This window comes from Panthera leo, chromosome F2 (genome assembly GCF_018350215.1).
Source record: "Panthera leo isolate Ple1 chromosome F2, P.leo_Ple1_pat1.1, whole genome shotgun sequence".
NCBI lineage: Eukaryota > Metazoa > Chordata > Mammalia > Carnivora > Felidae > Panthera > Panthera leo.
Genome location: NC_056695.1, coordinates 59,832,310 through 59,853,012, shown reverse-complemented (window position 1 = coordinate 59,853,012; position 20,703 = coordinate 59,832,310). Strand labels below are relative to the sequence as shown.

The following is a 20,703-nucleotide window of genomic DNA, read 5'->3' as shown; positions in this document are numbered from 1 at the left end:
TAATAAGCAATATCTAGGATTGTTTCTAAAGAATTATATGGAGATAAGAAAATAATAAATAATGAATGTGGATAGGAATAAGAGTCTGACTTTCATCTAATTAACTTATAATGTGGAGCAAATAGTAACTAGGTATTATACTTAGTACATTCATGTTCATGCTTTTACATATTTATACTATGCCTCATTATACAAATGCTCGAAATGACTTTGGGAATTTCATAAGCAAAGTGAAGAATACTGCTAACACAATGAAGCTGATGTAGTTTTGGATTAGATATGTTTAGAGAGATTCAACGTTTGAGCATGATAGGAAAATTATCAACTAGGAGATAATAGTTGACAGGGAGCCAACCCCCTTAATTATGCAAATAGATTAATAAGAAAATATTGGTTTAATTGATTTATACACATACAACAAACAAAGGAGATGATTTTCATGTAACTGGTCTCAGTGGCCTAAAAATCCAGAAAATTTAATTTAATTAAACACAGAGTATGTATAAAATATTCACTCTGAGAGAAGAAGGAAAAAAAGTCTCTTAGTTGCTAAGAGTACTAACACGAAATTTACTGAGATTGGAACTTTCAAACTGGGAAAGCTCTAAGGGAACTTTTTTTTTACTGTTTTTGTTTATTTTTGAAAGAGAGAGAAAGAGAGAGACGGAGTATGAGCAGGAGAGGGGCAGAGAGAAGGAGGCACAGAATTTGAAACAGGCTCTAGGCTCTGAGCTGTCAGCACAGAGTCCAGTGCGGTGTTGGAACTCACAAACCATGAGATCATGATCTGAGCCAAAGTCACAGACTTAACTGACTGAGCCACCCAGGTGCCCCTAGGGAAACTTTCCTTAATCACCCTAGGAGAATAGAATGCTTATAAACCAAATTTCTATTCCTCTTCACTCTTCCTTTTACTCCATCAAATGTCCTGATGTGATATAACTCATTTTATTAATTGATGTTTTCTTCTATCTTTATCTATAGTACTTACATAGGGTATTTATTTGCCACTAGTGTGAACCACCTTTAAAGACAGCAGAATAAGCTGGTGATACGAGTTTTGCATATGGTTTGACTTGTTCTAGAACAATCCATGTACTTGATTTGTTAAAGCTGTGATACTATGATCCTTCCAGAATCAACCCTCAGATTTACTAGCCATATAAAAGAGATGCTGTTCCCTCAGCAGGAAAGGCTATCCTAAAGGATGTCTGCCTCTTGGCACCCCTCCCCAAGGAATGCTCTAATGTTAACACACACTTCCCTCAGAGGGAAAGCAATTCAAAGGTAAACAATCAGCTACCTCTCCCAGACATCTGACACATTATGTACAAAGTACCCTCAGTCCTGGAGGCTATTTTGTCAGTCTCAATCTTTAAAGTATATAGCATAACGATTTAAAAGAGCCACCCGACAAGGGCATGGACATGTCTCAACCTTCACTTGGCTACATTTCAAAGAAACCGCACTGGCCATCTGAACAGCTCTGCTTTATATTCTACCAAAAAGACAAACTTCTGAACGAGAAAAAAAAATCTACCAGACGAGAAAACATTATGGCCAGCATGGTTGTGAAACACACAACACACCCAAGCAGTAATGAGCCTGGTTCACGTAACGTGAAAGTCAAGTGTGAGGTTTTGTTTCTGATTTGGGGTTTTTTGTTTGCTTTTTTGTTTTGTTTGTTTAGCGGGTGTTTTTGGTGTTTTTCATAACCTAATTTTTGCATCTGTAAGAGCGGAGTCTCGTTGTGATCGATTTGGGAACACGTGGTGACGTTCCATCAAGCCATTTATCGTTTGGATAGTTTGATCAAGAGCCATAAGCTATACCGACTGAGCCAGCCAGGTGCCCCAAGCCAGGGCCAGGTTTGATCAAGATCTGTCTTTAATAGGCCGATATATCTCATTTTCTTACATTGAAATACAGTTTTGTATTTTAAAATCATTCTTACTTGTAACAAATTAATTTTGAGTGTTACTATCAGTTTGTGCCAATTTATACAACTCCCAAGAAACTGGGTAAAGGTCTAGAAGCTGGTTTCTTCAGTTATTTAAAAAAAAAAAAAAAAATTATTAGTGGGCTCCTGGGTGGCTCAGTCAGTTAAATGTCCAGCTTTTTATTTCTGCTCGGGTCATGATCCCAGGGTCATGACTAATAAAGTCTGCCTCTCCCCAACTTATATCCCCAACTTATCTCTCTCTCTCTCAAAATAAATAAACTTAAAAATCCCCCCCCCCAAAAAAAAGAAAAAAACTTTATTAGTGTGTCAATAGCATTTTCAGCGATCTCCACTATGTCATTATGGAAAAATACTGTGAGTTTTACCAATTTGAGTTTATTTTTCCACATGGGCACTCTATAGGTTTTTACCTATGATGAAAGTAAATTGTTGAAGTAAATGTGTCTGAATTGAAAGAGGCACATGAAGCTGCACAAGATTCTGATGTTGGTGTCTAGCTCTTTAACAAAGGGGACTCTAGCAACCTTCAGCAAGTATGGCCAAGATGCTTTGGTCCCACTAGGGTCCACTTGCATGTGTCCTACTTAGTTCCTGTCCCGTGCTGTTTGGTCCATGCTACCATCACTGCTTCTTGCCTCAAGGATGAATGTATAAGTTTTGGGTTTTGCACACGCACTAGCTTAAAAAAAACAACAAAAAAGTCTTTTAATCTGGAGACTCCATTAACTGATATCAATGGAAAACTCAGCCATCATCAGCATTCTGCAAAGTATTTTGAAAGTAAGCCATTTGATAAGTACTTGCCTCTCTTTGTGAGATCAAGAATTCCTTCCTCCACAGCCCTTACGGGAATCCTCCGCAGTATAGACAATGAACTAGATGCTTCAAACTTATTTTGCCTCGAGGCTTATTTCTTATTTAATGTCTTCATTGAAAGAGCTTTTCAGTAGGCCCAACACACTGCTCCGAGCCCACAAAGACCATCATTAAAACAAATAATATCACCATTTCTTGATTGACTGAAAGAGGTGCCTTAGAAAATATGTAGATTTTGAAGTCTTAGACTTGGTTCAAATTACAGTTCCTCACTTACTGTCTGTGGTATCTTAAACAATGCATGATTCAGATTTCTGGGTCCTATTTAATAGGGATTGCCAAAATAGCTGGCATAGTAAACAATTTTGAAATACATGGTATTGGTGATAGTGACTCTAGAATTGGAAAACTGGCACTAAGTGAAACATAAACTCTGATTACCCAAGAATGAAAGAGGAGATGGAACCTAAGCCCTGCTTAGATTTGTGTATAGCTAAGTTGTCTCACATACAAGCCCATATCCCAGACCAGTGCTGTCACTTAAGGGTGTTAGTCCCCAAGTTCCTAGGGTTGGGTTGGAAGTAGCCATAATTCCTGACACGTATGACTTCCTTTACCCACTGTAGCTCAGATAGCACTTCTCATCTCTTCTACCTCCATTTGTAGCAAGGTGGGGTACACTATGTCTGGGGAAAAAATTGGAGAAATAGGTACATTTTATCTTTGTGTACCCCTAAGGTTGGGGGAAAGGTCTATTTTAGAGAAACACTTTAAATTTAAATAAACATCAGATGGTAATTCAAATCTGCAGGAACAAATTAAAAGAACCAGAAATTATAAGTAAAAGGTTACTATACCAGTTCTATAAATACATCTATTTCCTCCTTTCTTCTCTTAGCTTTTATATTTTTATAAAACATAAATTATGGAAAGTAATGATTATAGCAATGTATCATTAGATATGTAATATGTATAACAATAATAACATAAAAAGGAAGGAAGAGAAAATTGGAATAACATTTCTCATCACTGGAATTAAGTTAGTATTAATGTCAAGTTGGTTCTGATACATTAAGTAATCACTATGAAAATAACTTGAAAAAATAGTAAAACATCATTAAAAGAATTTAAATAGTAAAGTATAAAATAACAAGTTGATACAAAATAATTGATTACGATTTACCTTTGATACTAGATACTATTTCTTTTTTTAAATGTTATTTATTTTTGAAAGGGTGCAAGTGGGGGAGGGGAAGAGAGAGGGGAATAAAGGACCCCAAGCAGACTCTGTGCTGACAGCAGCGAGCCCAGTGTGGGGCTTGATCTTACAAACTGAGAGATCATGACCTGGTTTTTTTAAACAATGAGAGTTATATTAGCCGTTTTAAATTCCTCATTTTGCTGTTTTCTACCATATATCTCTGCCTGGTGCCAAGACTGCATCACTGCAATGACTTCTCGATGATAGATGATCCTTACCCAGAAATACCACCTTACTGTCCACCTTGGATTTAGCTGCCTCCGCTTTTGTAACCCCTTTATATGTTCCTCCAGCTCATCAATGTTGACCCATAGGTAGGGACATCTCTATGCCCCTAGTCAGCAGGAAGAAGCCTACAGAAGATGAGACCTTCCACCTTCAGCAACCTTGAAGATTTAAGGGTCAAAATTGTTCAGTGTGAGTGGATGTGATGAGGGAGTGTGGGGCGGGCTGAGGACAAAGTGCAAGCTAGTGTACCCCCTCCCCACAAGGTGGGATATATGTGATATTCCTCAGGCCCTCCTGGTTGCTCAAGGACAGAGGAAAGGAGAGAAAACAAATGGTTAACTGATAGAGATCTTAGTCATACAGGACATGGGTCTCCGTCAGTTTACAAATATCTTAGTAAATTACAAGAAAAAGGCAATTTTATCAACATAATCTCCAGAAACCTATAGACTCAGTTTCCTGGACCCCCAACATCACCCCTCCATAGTGATATGGATAACAAAGGCAGGAAGGAAATGACAGGTAAAATGAAATGTCTTCATAACCTGCAGCCCATTGACAAACACTTGAGGCAAAAACAGAATATAACATTTCTCCAGGAACGTCCTAAAGTTAATGCCTTACTAGAGGGAAAACAACCTTAGCCTGACAATAGCAAGTCCTCAGGTAACTTAGCAGCCCTCTTTAGCATATCAAAGTCCCTCTAGAGGCCTTTTGACTTTACCTTGCAGTCTCCATTGTATAAAACCAGCCATTCTTAACAACCCAAGTGGAGCTCTTTCTGCCTTAGGGTCCAGTCCCAGTGCTTTAATAAGATCACCTTTTTGCACCAAAGACCTATTTTCAAGAATTCTTTCTTGGTCGTTGGCTCCGGACCCCCGACCATCACTCCAGAACCTCATCATATGGCTCCCAATGTCTGATTCACCTTGCATGTGGCCTCTGTTCATTGTCTCTTCCTTTCAGTACACTTCACATTTTCCTGGTTCTTTGTGTATAGAATAATTTCGTTATTGTTTCTCAGACATTGTGAATGTTATAAAGACACAGAATTTGTATATTATTATATTCCCCTGAAGAGCATTGACATTTTTGTTTAGCAGTCAATTTAGTTGATTACACTTAAATTGCAAGCCTTCACCCTCACCTCTAATGAGGCAAGTTATACCTCAGTTATTTCTGTTGTCCTAACTTGAGGTGTTTGAAGTCTGCTTTGCACAGGTGTGGTTCAGGGCATCAGCAGAGACTTGGACAGAGATGACAAACATTATCTGGGCCACCCTTCCAGGAATCTGTCCTTCCCAGAATTGCATCTTTACATTTCTGATGCCATGACCAGATTGAGAATTTTGTCTTCTGGCTTCTCAGACTAGCGGTACAGAGGATTTTCTATCAGATCATCAGGCACAACTCTGAGACTACACTACATTACAGTTCTGAGACTTCAGGCACACTACACTGAGACTACATTACATCTTCAGACAATGAGCAAATATGTTGAATTCTCCCTGTGTTAGTCCCTTCTTCGAAGATTTTGCTCTTCTCTAAAATATGTGATGTGTTTTTTTTCCCAACTTAGAATAAAATTCTCTCTTTATCACTGGCTTGCAGCAATTTGATTATGATATTATTAGCATGGTTTTCCTTATACTTATTATGGTTAAGGTCACTGAGATTTTTGAATCTGTGAATTTAAATTTTAATCAAGTCTTGAAAATATCCAGCCATTAATTTGTCAATTTGTTTTTGCTCTTCCCTTTTTGTGGAACTCTAATTACACACTTGTTCCCTAGACTTCTTTATGTTGTCTCACAGCTTAATGATACTAAGTTCTTTTTTTCAGTCGTTCTTTTTTTTTTTTTCCTAGCTGTGTTTTATTTTGGATAGTTTTCATTCTTAGATCTTAAGCTCATGAAAAAATTTTTGCAGCATCTGATCTGATTTTAAACATACTCAGTAAATATCTCATTTGAACTATTGTAATTTTCATTCTTAGGAGTTCTCTTTATTTTTCTATCCTCCTTATCTCTATTTACTATGTTTATTTTCCTTTACTATGTTTACTTTCCTTTAAAAATATGATTACAATAGCCTTTTCTATTATAGCATCATTTATTTATTTTTGTAAAGTTTTTATTTAAATAAAAATTTATTTTTATTTTAATAAATTTTTATTTAAATAAAAATATGTTAGTTAACATATCGTGGCTTAGAGTAGCTTTTTAATGCTTTTGTCTGCTAATTCTTTCTTTGCTGTTACTTTCTATCTGTTTTCAATGACTGACTTTTGTTACCTAGTTAAGACTCACGTAATCTTTCTGGTAATCTTTCATTGGATCCTGAGCACTGTGAACTTACATTGTTATCCTTCTGGATTTTGTTTTTTTCCTTTTTTAAAAAATATTTTTTTAATGTTTACTTATTTTTGAGAGAGACAGGGCACAAGTGGGGGAGGGACACAGAGAGAGGGAGACAGAGAATCTAAAGCAAGCTCGAGGCTCTGAGCTGTCAGCACAGAGCCTGACTCAGGGCTGGAACCCAAGAACCACAAGATCAGACCTGAGCTGAAGTCTTTGGAAGCTTAACCAACTGAGCCACCCAGGCGCCCCTGTTGTTTTGCTTTAATGGTTGCTGGCTTTGTTCTGGTGGACAGTTAAGTACTCACAGCTTGATTTGATCTTTCGAGGTTAATTTCTAAGCCTTGTTTGTGTGGGTCTCAAGTAGCCTTTACTCTTGGGATGTTTTAGTCTCACTACAAGAACCAGAGCCCTTCTACAGTTTATACCAAATTTTTCAGATGACCATCAAGAAATTTCCATTCTGGCTAATGAGAACTTGAATGATTCTTAGTTCACTGTAAGGTCTCAGGACAATTTCATACACAAAATGGTAGACATTATGTTGTACAACTTTATGGATTTCTATTCTACATATATGCACATTTGTATTCAAGAGATTTATGGAACTTATAAAATCATTTCCTTCTCCCCAGAACTGTGCCATATAACTTGCCACTGGTTCAGATTTGCTGACTTCTCAATTTGTAGACTTCTTCTCAACTCAGCAAGACCTCTATTTTGTATCTAGAATTCCCTCTCCCTGCTCCATAATTCATAATGTGACCACAATCAGAAGTCGAGGATGATCTTAAGTTTTACTTCATTTATTTCCTTTCTTTCAGAGATCAAGTCCTGCACTGCCCTGTGCTTCAAAATCTGAAAATTGTTGTTTCTTCTATTTTGTCCAAATTTCTAGTATTTTTCAAAATGGAAGGTTAAAAATGGTCCCTGTCACTCCATTATCTCTTTAGAGTTTTAACTGTTATTTACTCTAGTTGACAAGAGGTAATGTGAGCAAACTTGATGATGTAAAGAGGGGAAATGATATGTGTTGAGAGTCTCCTATGTGCAAAACCTCATATTTAGTCATTAATATCACATCTCATTCAAATTGCAAAGCAGAAAAGATCATTGCTCAAATACATTTATTGACTGATTTACTGGTATCTTCTACTTACCAGATCATTAACAAAGAACACAAATTCTAAGGATCTTCATGTTTGAATAGGAGTTTACTTTTACATCCATATAATACTGGAAAGAGAAACTTCAAAATATGAATCATCATACCTAATAAATAAGATAGTCAATATTCAATACATATCCTTGGTTGTCTGATAATGACTGAGTTAAGTAATTAATTTTATGTTTTGCCTTTGTTGCTTGTTGTAACTGCAGATACTAGACCTAATTGAATCAAGAGAAAGCAAATTTCTATCTGATATTCAAACAGAAGACCCATCTGTATCATGCCCACACATAAAAAAACTTCTTTCGGGTCTCTTTCAAGAGCTTTAACAAGTCTTTTCAGATAGAGGTGAACAAATGTGAACAGTTTCAGCCACACATACAAATATAAAGGTAACACTACCTAACATGTTGGAGTGCTTTAATTTGTTATAAGATCATATTACAAATTGGGACACCTGGTTGGCTTAGTCAGTTATGTGTCCGACTCTTGGTTTTAGCTCAGGTCATGATCTCACGGTGTGTGAGTTCGAGCCCCACATCGTATTCTGTGCTGACAGTGCGGAGCCTGCTTGGGATTCTGTGTCTCCCTTTCTCTCTGCCCCTCACCCACTCACGCTGTCTCTGTCTCTCTCAAAAATAAATTAACTTAAAAAAAGATCATATTATATATTTATTGGATAACCATATACTCACGTCAAATATTAAGTACGTGATCTTAGGGTGTTATTAAAATATTTCATCTTTAATATATATATCACATGAATTTTGGAATTTTTTAAGATCAACTTATATCAGAGATTGGCAAACCATGGCTCATAAGCCAGATACAATCCACTCCCTGTCTTTATAATTGAAGTCTTATTGGAACATAGTCACTCCCATTTATTTATATTTCTTTGGATGCTTTCATGCTATAACAGCAGAGTTGAGTACTTGTAGCAGAAGCTGTATGGCCTACACAGTCTAAAATATTTACTAACTGCCCCTTAACAGAAAAAAATTGTCCAGACTTGACTTAACATGTATGTTGCAGTAGAAGGAAGAGGTTAGGGAATGGAAAGGAAATAGTGGGGAATGAGCAATCCAGATTGTCTTTTTTGGTCCTCATTGAAAGAGATGGAAGACAGAGTAGGAAGAGAACAGTGTCCACATGGTCACTATACATATTACTCTTTGGTCCTGTGCCTCACTTAAAATTATAAATGTAAAGATAATTTTTAGCATCTGGAAGAGAATCTAGAGAGCATTTAGACTTTTAGCAAACTCCCTAAATCCTGCTAAGTTCTTATTTCATTCATGTGAAACAGTCTTGTAATATTTTTTTACAGGATTAATATAAGACCAAGATTAAATGAATGATGTATGTGAAAATGTTTTCAAAATGCCAATGCCTACCATCAGTAGGTACTCAATATAATTTGTTGCACATACTAGTTACCTAGACCCCACTCATTTTATACTTGAGGAAACCAAGGCAGAGAGATTAGAGGGATGGGGCAAGATCACTCCATAAGTTTGTAGTGTATACGTGAATCGATCCACATCTTGCAACATAATTTACACTGGAGTCCCTAGACCTCCTTCTTCCACTGCTCTCTCCCCCTTGCCTGGCATGGGGCTGAAGAAGATTTCCTCAGCCCTATTCAACCTCCCATCCAGCGTATAAGAATAACTGTATCCTCATAGACATTGGCTTGAAACACTCATGGTTGGTTTGGTTCTGTCTTTTTTTTTTTTTTTTTCTTTTTTATATATTTTGTCAGATTTGGGTTTTGAGGGTCTTTTTGTTCTTGGGTTTTGGTGTTTGGGTGGGTTTGTGTGTGTGTGTGTGTGTGTGTGTGTGTGTGTGTGTGTGTGTTATTGTCGTTGTTTTGTTTTTTGCTTCTTTAGAATCTGGAGAATGAAAGGAATGGCAAAACATATCCTTTATTACCCACATCTTATATAAGAACATATAGTAATTAAGATCTGAAACCTAAGCAAAGTTAAGTGGATTTTAGCTGAAATATAAATATACATGTATGTATGTATGTGCTTTTATGTGAGTATACGTATATGTATATATTGCAAATAGATGCCTAATACTGCTTTACCTTCCTTTAAGTGAATATAGATTGGTGCTGCCCCAAAGTCAATATCAAATCTAAATATGTCTCTTCTCAACATGTTTTTTTAAAAGGCATAAGATCATTTCCTGTGAAATTATAGAATGTATCTCTAGGTATACTTTTAACCATTAGAACCACACAGAAAAATCCAACTGAAATACAAGATAATCCCTTTACAGCCTGCACCAAGGGCACTTGAAGACTCTGCCAGTGAAAAGGGATATTGTAGTCATTGTATCTTCATTATCTATAACGCCTGTAGTGCCTGGGGCTTGTGTTTGGCACTCAATTGTTTAACAAATGAATATTTTTCTCCCTTGAATTATTCTTTCCTTTCAATCTCTTACCAAAAAAAAAAAAAAAAAAAGAAGAAATACTGAAAAGAAGACTTTAAAAATTACATCTTTCAAGCAAACTCTTTAAAATCTTTATGGAAGTTCAAAAACATTTTAAAGCATTTTAATTTGTTTTGTTCTTTCTGTACTTGATGCCAAAGGCATGATGTTGCCTGCCTCTGCTTGCTTACAGGTAGAGGCAACTTGACTCGGTGTAATGGAGGACGCCAGGAGAGGTAAGAGAAAGCAGGAGATGGAGATACCATTTCAGAACCCGATTGTACATCTCCTTGTGCAGATCTCTTTTCGAGTGGCGTGCGTGGTAGTCTAGCTCCAACTCTCTACTTGTTAGAGTAACAATAATAAAAGAGAGGAATGTCCTAACAGTTGTGGGTGGGTGGACTCAGCCAGACCTGAAGAACCCACAAGTGTTCTCCACTTGAGCCCAATTCTGTCTGAATCACTTTCGTTCCCAGGAGAAGCTGTCTTTCTACTGGGAAAAGATAGCAAGCCTATCAATACTTACTTATTAACAATGGAGGCTTGCCGCTCACTCAAAAATCATTTAGATTCCTATTGTTGGCATTTGTTGATAAGTGTTTACCTGTGTAAAATAGTCAGCAGTGAACTAAACCACCTAGGGATCTGCATATGCAGAAATGCTAATGAAAAGAAAATCTAGATTAAAGAGGCATCACCGGTATGTGGCTGGGTTATGCATGATTTCATTTTTTAAAGTTTTCATCTTCTGAAATTAAGGGCAAAATAAAGGGCACAAATGAATGCAGCATGTGGGCAAGGCTTAGAAAATTTTTAAATGTAAACAGGGACAAATGGTAATGTCGCATCCATAAAGTGGGATTTGGAAGCCAAAGAGTTATCCTTTTTAAGGAAAAGTAAGTCAGTTCACTTCTCTTAATTTGGAAGTATTTATTACAAGAATTTTTGTTGTTGAACAAATAATGTGTATCAGATTTCAATTTAAGTAAAAATAAAATATGAGGAAAATTTTGATTTTGCAGAAATATCAGCCATGAACTACCATCCACCAGCCAAATTTTATTTTTGCGTAATACTTTATAGTCCATGTCTATAAGTATGCAGATTCTTGTCACTAACAATTATTAAATATACATATACTGTATAATTCTTCTGTAATCAATTCACTATGAATCTAAATCTGAACTATTTTGATGAAAAGAAACTTTCTGTATGGTACTTTTAGAGTATTGAAATCTTGGCCATATTTTTCAAAATTTCATTGACAATGGATACTCTCTACCTTTCTATCCTGACACAAAAATGTCTTTACATAGTCATCATTTATTTTGATTTATCAAACATGGTGGGGGGTGGGAAATAAATGAGTATGTTTCTTAAGACCATCTCAAAGGTAGGTGTGGCTGGCATTCCCTGGCATGGATTTTCTAGTAGATGTCATGCCAAGGTCTTAAGACAAAAGTAATTCTATCCAATGTAAATTCTTTGCCAGTTAAGATTGTCTTTTCAAAGAAAGATTTGAATCTACATACATATTAACTATTTCAAGAACAGAAGTACACGAAGTACAAGTTAAATGATTTACTCTACTTTCTAACACAGTGAAAGAAAATGCTGAGTGAGAGTAAGAGGAAAAATACACTGGCATTATAATGGCATGGCTACGAAAGGAAATTTACCTTGTTAACACTGAAAATAGATGGGCAACGTAGTAGTTATTGAACATTGCATTTTTCCTATTTTGTGTTACCCTTTCCTCTATTGTGCACATTACACAGGAAGGGAAAAAAATGTTATTGTGTTGCAGCTGTGTATTCAACTATACTTTTTGTATCAAGTACTTAATTTAGCTAAGTGATGATGTTGAAGAAAACATTTCTCAAACTCTGGTTGGCAGGTTAGAACATCCTCCTCAGAAGCACAAGGATAATATGTTTTCAGTTCATGTATATGATGTTGGAGAATATAGAATTATATTGCTGTGTGTAATAGAACATAGAAACCGATTTATTTAAAAGTGAGTATTACTTTGGTAGCACTGCATTTCTTGCTAACGACATCATGATCTTCTCAAGGGTTTAGGTTTAGTCCGACTACAATTGACCGGCAGCTCTTTGAACTTTCATTTTTTATCCAAGTATGTTGCTCTAAATGTATTTGTGATACTCTTTAAATCACAACAACTGCAATGTAGTTTACAAAGTGTGCTAAGCCAGGGATGGTTCCCTCTCTTGGTCCTTACAATTTGTGTAAGTTACATTTATTACACCATTAACATGACACAATTACCGCTCTAATTAGTTGCAGATGTGACTGGCAATTATGTACGTAGTTTCTCCTCCTTTCAGATCTAGTTTTAACATGTCCCCAAATAATACACTCCCCCCTCCACAAAAAAAAAAAAAAAAAAAAAAAAAATCTGTGAACTTCTTTGATTGGAAAATCCTACCTCAATGTTGTAACACTGTAAAATTCTCATTCCCAATGGGATTAAAATGAAAGAGACAAACTGGACTCATGAATCTGAGTCTTCTCTTTAAGGCCACCAGACCCTGCTTCTTGGTGTTCACGCCCCTAAAAGATTTGCAGGCAGTTATCATGTTCCTACTTAGTTATTGCACAGCCATGCTATACATACTCTTTTAATCTTTTTGCATGCAGAAAGTTAAACCCTTCTTTCTGATGTTCTCTGAACTCTTTCCAATACTTTTATATATTTTAAAATAGCATTCTAGTGTTGACAGTATGTCCATTGTTTTCTATTTTAGAAAGCTTTTCATGGAGCCAGAGTGACATATTGGGTTCTTTAGATAGACTTTATTTCAGAGAGGACATGTAAATAATAGCATAATTATTATAGATTATTGCCAAAGTGACAATGGGGGGGATGTAGGGAATCTTGATTTCACTTACTTTTCTACCTTTGTGGGTTATAGGGGAAAGATAGTTTTAAAGTCACATTTATTTAATTTTTTTTTTTCTTTAAATGTATGTGAGGATGAGTTCTATGGCATTTAATGAATACCTTCCAAATGTCCCTTGGGTAAGTTTGTTTTTCATCAAGTTTTACAGATGAAAGTCTAGTTTCTAAATGTATGCTTTCACATCCACTTATCTTTGCCTCCTCACATTTAATGCAAACTTTACAATGTCATGGTTTTGCAGTGAAATCAACACACTGTACCTTGTTCCATGAGAAGAATTTGAAATTATTTATCTTACTTGACAGAGAAGGGAATTTTTATTTTTCTGTGCTTTACACTTTATGAAATGAAACATGTAAGTTTCTCTACTTTCTGCCTCCTTCCTTCCCCAAAGAATTCCGAGTTTTTCCAATAGTGCCAATGTAACACACCATCTCTCCTACCACTTCAGTTCCAAATGCAGACTACAGAGCTGTTGGTCCAGTTTCCATGGCTGTGTTTGTTAATCATCCTCAGTAATTTGGTGCAAAGAGAGATGCGTGAGGATAACAAGGAGACGGAGTAGAATCTCTCATGTGAATACAGTGTTAGTGAGTGGGAGGCTGGGACTTTCCTATTCCTGCAAGAACTAATTTCGTGGGTATAAAAGACAGTGGCTCTCTAAGCACCCTGCCTGAAGATGCGTAATTATTACCGTCTTCGTTACTACTCCATATTTCCCCAGAAAGAAGGCTGAACTAAAGACCTTAAATCACTAGACAAAACCTCTGTCGATGGAAACAGTTGCCACAGATCTCTGCAATAGGGCACAAACGCCTTACAGTCCTCGTCTTTCCAACTCACTATTCTTCAGAGATAGTTCAGTACTATCAGAATAAGATGAACTGCTAATCAAAGTTAAAACCAAAGACAAGACAAACAGGCAGAGTAGTACTGAATAGTAAGAGAAGAGTAAACAGTTTGAAACAATGTAATTGGAAACTTTAAAAAGGCAGATGGGTTTCCTTGTATGATGGTGCATCAGGGAGGGCGTGCCTACTGACAGTTTCTGTCTAACTCCTATATGCAGACTTGGGCTGCAGGAAAGTAAGGCATTCAAAGTACTATCTGAAGTTTTTGGTTTCATCAAAATATTTTGCGTATGGAGAAATAGTCAACATCTTATATTTTTTCATAACTAATTAAAAAAAGCCTCTAAAAATATTTTGTGGAGTGAAATCTCTTTCCTTCAGGGAGGTGAGCAGGTGAGCATATGAACAAAAGTTATTTGGAATGTTGGGTTGATTTCTCGGGGTGTCATCTCAGAAGGCAACTTAAAAGTTTCATGTGACTGCACAGAAATTTAATTACAAAGTTACAAACATTTCCTCTGGCTTTCTGTTTTGGGGTTTTTGTTTATTTGTTGTTTGATGAGCAGATTATTTTTTTTTAAAAAGCCCATGTTTTTCAGGGAAGGATAGTCTTGATTCAATTCTTTCCCTTCTTTTTCTTTTCTTTCTTTTTCCTTCCTTCCTTCCTTCCTTCCTTCCTTCCTTCCTTCCTTCCTTCCTTCCCTACTTCCTCCCTTCCCTCATTCCTCCCTCCCTTCCTTCTCTCTTTCTTTCCTTCTCTTCATTTAAGGAAGAAAAGTATCCTTTCCTGAACCATTTTGAAGTTTGCAAGATATTTGATGTACAATATACCAGAACATGAAATGGACACACATAAAAGTTCCAAGTGTGGGTTCAAAGTGGAGAGGGGCATCCTGTCAAAATGGTCTCTTATCCCACTATCTGTTTGTTTCTCCTTTAAAAATATCAGAGCACTGTTCATGGTCAATTTCAATCCATTTTGCAAGTATAAGTGAACATTGAGAAGTCAATATAGTGAAGCTACAAAGAGCCATGTAGAGGTTAGTTTTCAAACTAAGTGGAAAGGAAATGGGAAATGGGAAAACTCAGGTACCAGAATGTAACTTTTTAAAACACTGCATGGACTAAAGTGTAATCTATGACTTTGACAAGCATTGGAAAAATTAAGTTGTTCTCAAAAGCAAACACAGATCCGACAGTCATGTTTCCTTACTGTACGTTCACGTTCTTCTCCCTAAAAATAGACTTTTTGGTGTTTTGTTTCTCTAAAAACCAAAGCATTGCTTTGGAAAGGAAATGAATTTCAATTATGTTTCTGAACTGGGAAAAGATTTGAACCTTGTGGGTGAGAAAATCTTCAATAGCTTTCATTTTTCAGCCTTATCTCCATTGCAGAGTGAGTTTCTCTCCTTAAAGTCTTTTCTTTCTCACCTGGAACCATGACTGAAGGCGAGTGTAGATCCTTCTGAGCCATGGAACAGGAGTGTTTCCTTTTTCCTCTTGTGAAGTCCCACAGGCCATGCCCCGTAGGAACTCTGTCATGGGCATTTCCACTCAGGTTGAGAGAACTCTTTTCTATGCACTGAAGATCAGTAAAGGGGAAGAATTCCAACATCTTAGGGAAGCTGAGTAGAGGGACTGTAAAGAAACAGATTTTTGGTTTTTCTTATCAGCCATTCTCTATAATGGTAACCAATAATAAGAATAGCTAACATTCTCTGAGCGCTTAGAAGGGCCAGGCGCTTGGCCTCACATAGGTTCTATGTAGTGTATTAAGAGCAGGCAGAAGTTGGGAGAAGTCATATCTATAAAGTTCTCATTTGTGGGATTTGCTTCTCATCTGCTCTCCCATACTCACAGAGGCAGATTGAGTAATCTTTAATATTTAAAGGAAATAGATAATAATATAATAGCACTGTCAAATACAGTAAGCTTCAATGGTATTTTTAAGATGTCCCTTTACTCAGGGTTGCAAGAACCCAGAGTATGTAAATCAGTTTGAAGAGAAGAGTTTTTCTGCTATCTAAGGGATCAAGTCATATAAGCACTCATTGTAACTCTACCTGATTATAGATTAAAAAATGGTTTTAAAAGAATATTAGTAGAAAATATTTGAGATTTCTTGTTCATTGTAATTCTACATGTAGTACCTGACCTCTAAACCCTTCATGGAAATGTTACTTTCATTTTGGTTTTCCTCCTTTAGAGGAAAATAATTTTAACACTTTTTGTTTTTTTCCCCAAAGATTCCCAAATGTAAATGTGAACTTTACCCATCATAAAATAGTACACATAAAAAAAAGATGAAGTTTTCCCGACTCTTATGGGTATCTATATTCCTAACTGTAGTAATTTAATTTCTCTTGTGAAGCTGATTTGTTGGTCTTATTGATCTCATAGAATCATAGGCTGCCAAAACATCCTTTAGTTCCTGTGTGCCTCTCAAAGAGATACCTGTCTAATATATCCTTAACAATTCACAGGGAATGTGACTCCACACCCTTTCTTAGAAATACAATTTATAAGTCTCTAATCCACAAGTTTTATTAAGAAGCTTACCTAAAGAAAGCACTTACAAAAATCCTAGTCTATCCTCCATTGGAGGTTTGGAGTGGAAATATTAAGGTTGCCTGGCTTTTTTCCTTACAAGTATTCGAATATTATTAAATGTCAACTATCAGCCTTCTCCAGGTTATGCGACCAGCATTCTGTGTTGCTCATTCGACCATTTATATTTATTTAGCCCAGAAAAGACTGAAGGATTTTTATAATATAAAACAGAATTTGAAAAGAAATCATACATTATGAAATTACTATTTGTTGGTAGAAATCAGACTGTTGTTGAGTTTATAGGATTTACTTATTCAGCAAACACGTATGGACTATTAATTACGTACCAGGCACTTTGCAAGGCTCGGGGTATAAAAGTCATGACAGTTTTTCTTTTTTTAAATAAGATTTTTTTTAAGTTTATTTATTTATTTTTGAGAGACAGAGAGAGAGAGACAGAGCAGGGGAGGGGCAGAGAGAGAGAGGGAGACAGAATCCTAATCTGGCTCGGTGCTGATGTGGGGCTCGAACTCACAGAACTGTGAAATCATGACCTGAGCTGAAATCAAGAGTCAGATGCTTAACCAACTGAGCCAACCAGGCACTCCAAGTCATGAAACTTCTGTGGCAAATAATTACTATAGCAAATAAATACTGTAATAGAAGGTTATATCATGTGCTATGAGAACATAAGGAGAGACTTCAGAAGAGTTGAAAATATTTTCACACAGTAAATGCCATTTCAAATTGAGTGGTAGTGCTCCACAAGAAGTGAGCCTCATGTGCAAAGAGTTATTACACAGTATAGTTAATGACAAGTAATTCAATTAGGCTGAAACATAGGATGCATATGTAGATGTTTGGGAGTTGGGACCAAAAGGTTATAAAGAAGCCTGGAGTTGAGGTTATATGCCTTGTAAAACATTTGGGCTTTATCTTGTTGTTTCCGTAAGGTATGTATTCATTCAAAAACATCTTTCCACAAACATTTGTTGAGTACCTACTATGTGCCTAGGAGTATGCTAAGCACTGTAGACACAGCAGTGAGCAAAACAAAAATCAGTTGTCAAGCTTTTACATTTTATGGGTGAAGACAGTAATAAATCAAGTAGCCAATCAATATAATTTAAAAATGAAAATAGTGAAGTTTGTAATATCTGGTGTTATTTTAGGCATTGTATGTGTTATAAAGTAAATTAAAGTAACATAAGGAGAGAAAAAGTGATGTGCAATGGCAATAGCGTACAGGGGAATTTCTCTAAGGAAGGTAACATTTAAAACAGGGGTCGGTGTATCAGTTTGAAGGGACGCAGTGAGTCTTGTGAAAGGATCTGAGTGAAGCATTTCCAGGGCAGAGGGAGGAGCAAGCTCAGCGCCTGTGAGGAATTAATTTCTTAAGTGATAAGAGACATCATTGACATTAAAACAGGAGGAGGGATAAAGGATATGTCATTATCCTACATGTTCAGAAAGCCTTGTTATTAACACGAGGATGAATAAAAATATATTTTCTTTATTAGGGAAAAATAAAGCTTTCATAACAGAATTAAGATCTTTTCAAATGGTTAACTCTCAATTCCTATTTACAGTATCATTGCCTCCCATCTAGAATAAGACTTTGGGATACTGGTATTTTCTTTAGAAAGACAAATTTAAATTCTGAACATCCATCTACATTTTTAGTTCTTAAATAAAGTTTGTGTTGGGACCCAAGTGTAAATGTTAATTGACGGTATGGGTGAATGTGGTCCATTTAGACTACGGGAAAAGTAGGCTTTCACTGAAATTGTTGATGGGAACAATTGCAGGGGGAACTTAGCTTAAATAATGGCAACTCAGAGTTCAGTTGGTTCCTGGGTTTCACATTCTTTTGTTTTTCATATGAAAAATGCTGCTCTTCTGGCTGCTCTTCAAAGTATTTGTTACTAAGTCTAAATGCTAAAATCCAGTTTTACTGAGAGATCGGGAAGGGTTTACGGGTTATTTCTGACAGCACCTTGAAGTTTGCTTCTCTGCTACAAATTGGATTTAGCTTCAACTTACACTCACGTTCATGCACCTCTGGAGACATGACAAAGACAAAGGGACTGACTAAAGGGACATCTGGGGCCAAAAAGAGTTACCAAAGGAAGCATCTTTAATTTTCCTGGCTCACAGCAAATTTCAGCGCTAGAGAGTTTCACTTGCCACCTTCTCAGAACTTTCTTAGATAACGAGAACACTTCCTTTCTCCGTCCTGAGAGATTCTTTGTTGTTTTATAATTCACGTGCAGGGGACAATATTTACCGTGTTAAATGTCCTCAAATTTGCACTGCATTCGATTTTATGACTAACCTTCTCTTCTGTCACCTGACATTTGCCAATGAATTTCTGTTCATAACTAAAGCCTTAGACAAAGACTTGACAGATCCTCCCTGCAGCAGCACCCTGTCCTAAATAAAACAAGTGATGGTTTCCCATATGTTTTATGAAGCAGCACACAAGCTGTTTAATTACAGTGCGTCTTAGGGGAAGAATCCGAAACTTGAGATTCAGGGAAAATGCCTTATTTTTCTACAGTAAAGCAATACTCCAGGATCCCCATGGCTTCCTCATACACAACTTCCTTGTACTACCATAGGTAAAGGAAGAAAAAGGAAGAGAATCTGGTGTGTTAGAAGTCAATTCATAATGAGTGGGCAGGGAGGCCACAGCGAAGGCAAGTCGACTCCTGCGTGTCCATGTTTCATGTACATTTATTTTGCGTTCAGCCAAACTTTTTCCTCTTCTAGTCTCACTCCAAGGGCAAGCTCTAAATCTAGTCTCGGCACCTGAATTCCGTGTAATGCTGCAAGCGCTGTATCAATAGGATGTAGACAAATCCATATTTATGTTTTATGAGTTGGCTGAGTTTACAATGTCATACGAGAGTTACAGCCACTGATAGTTAAAAATATTTGCTTTGGGAATGGCAGAGTTGGAAGAACCCAAGTTGTCAATGACGTGGGGCACAAAAGCACCAGTGGTGGATCCGCCAAAGACCGCTTGCCCTGCTTCCCACGTCTCACTGCTCTTTGTACTTCCCAGGCTCCTTCAGCCTGGAAAGGAGATGCCTGACTGTCAGGGAAGGAAACTTGTGGTTGAAGATAGAACATACTGCATGAGCCATTTTGCTACTCAGAGACTATTTTAGACTAGCCTTTAAGGAATTTTAATTAGATTGAAAAACTAGGAGAGAGTTGGATTTAGGCAGAGTGGGGGACCAAAGCCTCCTGCAAAGAGCTGTTAACCTATTTGACAATAATAGGGAAGAGAAGAAAATTGTGAAACCACTCTTTTTTTTTTTTACATTTTCTGCTTAATTGTTGTATACTGAGATCATTTAAAGATTTGGGATGACTCATCAGGTATTTAGCTTGCCCTGTCTCTTTAAAATATATGTATAAAAACCACACTATTTATCCCTTTGTTCGCAAACATGTACTTATTATATAATATGCTATGTGCCAAGCGCTATGCTAGGTGTTGGGAATGTAAAGGGAACCCATATAGACATTGCCCCCATCCTTCTGTAGCTTACAAACACGTGGTTAATTTTTTTTTAATGTTTGTTTATTTTTGAGAGAGAGAGACAGACAGAGTGTGAGTGGGGGAGGGGAAGAAAGAGAGGGGGACACAGAATCTGAAGCAGGCTCCAGACTCTGAGCTGTCAGCATGGAGCCCAATGTGGGGCTGGAACTCATGAGATGGGTGATCATGATCTGAGCCAAAGTCCGAAACTTAACTGACTGAGCCACCCAGGTGCCCCACATATGGTTAATTATTTAAAGTGACCACTGAGCCACTTGGTGGCTCAGTTAGTTAAGCATCCAACTCTGGATTTCAGCTCAGGTTATGATCTCACAGTTTTGTGGGTTTGAGCCCCAAGTTGGGCTCTGTTCTGGTCCTATGGAGCCAGCTTGGAATTCTCTCTCTCGGTCTGTCTCTGCCCTTTCCCCCTCGCATTCTCTCTGCCTCTGTCAAAATAAATAAACTTAAAAAGTTATTTAGAAATTTTAGAAGGTGACCAAGTACTCTCCTTTTGAGGCTGGAAGGGAGGGTTTTAGGGAAAATTAGGTATATGTTGTGGCAGGGGGGAGAACATGAAAAAAATCCTG

At 36.9% G+C, this 20,703-nt stretch overlaps 1 protein-coding gene across 1 annotated transcript in view; it reads left to right on the top strand.

Annotated features, from left to right (window-relative positions):
* The first annotated feature begins 10,452 nt into the window (after positions 1-10,452).
* Positions 10,453-20,703, top strand: part of TRPS1 (transcriptional repressor GATA binding 1) — a 373,703-nt gene continuing 363,452 nt past the window's right edge. Inside the window, exon 1 of the mRNA XM_042923426.1 lies at positions 10,453-10,477. Coding sequence (XP_042779360.1) covers positions 10,459-10,477 — 19 coding nt within the window. The 5' untranslated portion in view covers positions 10,453-10,458. The remainder of the gene's footprint in view (positions 10,478-20,703) is intronic.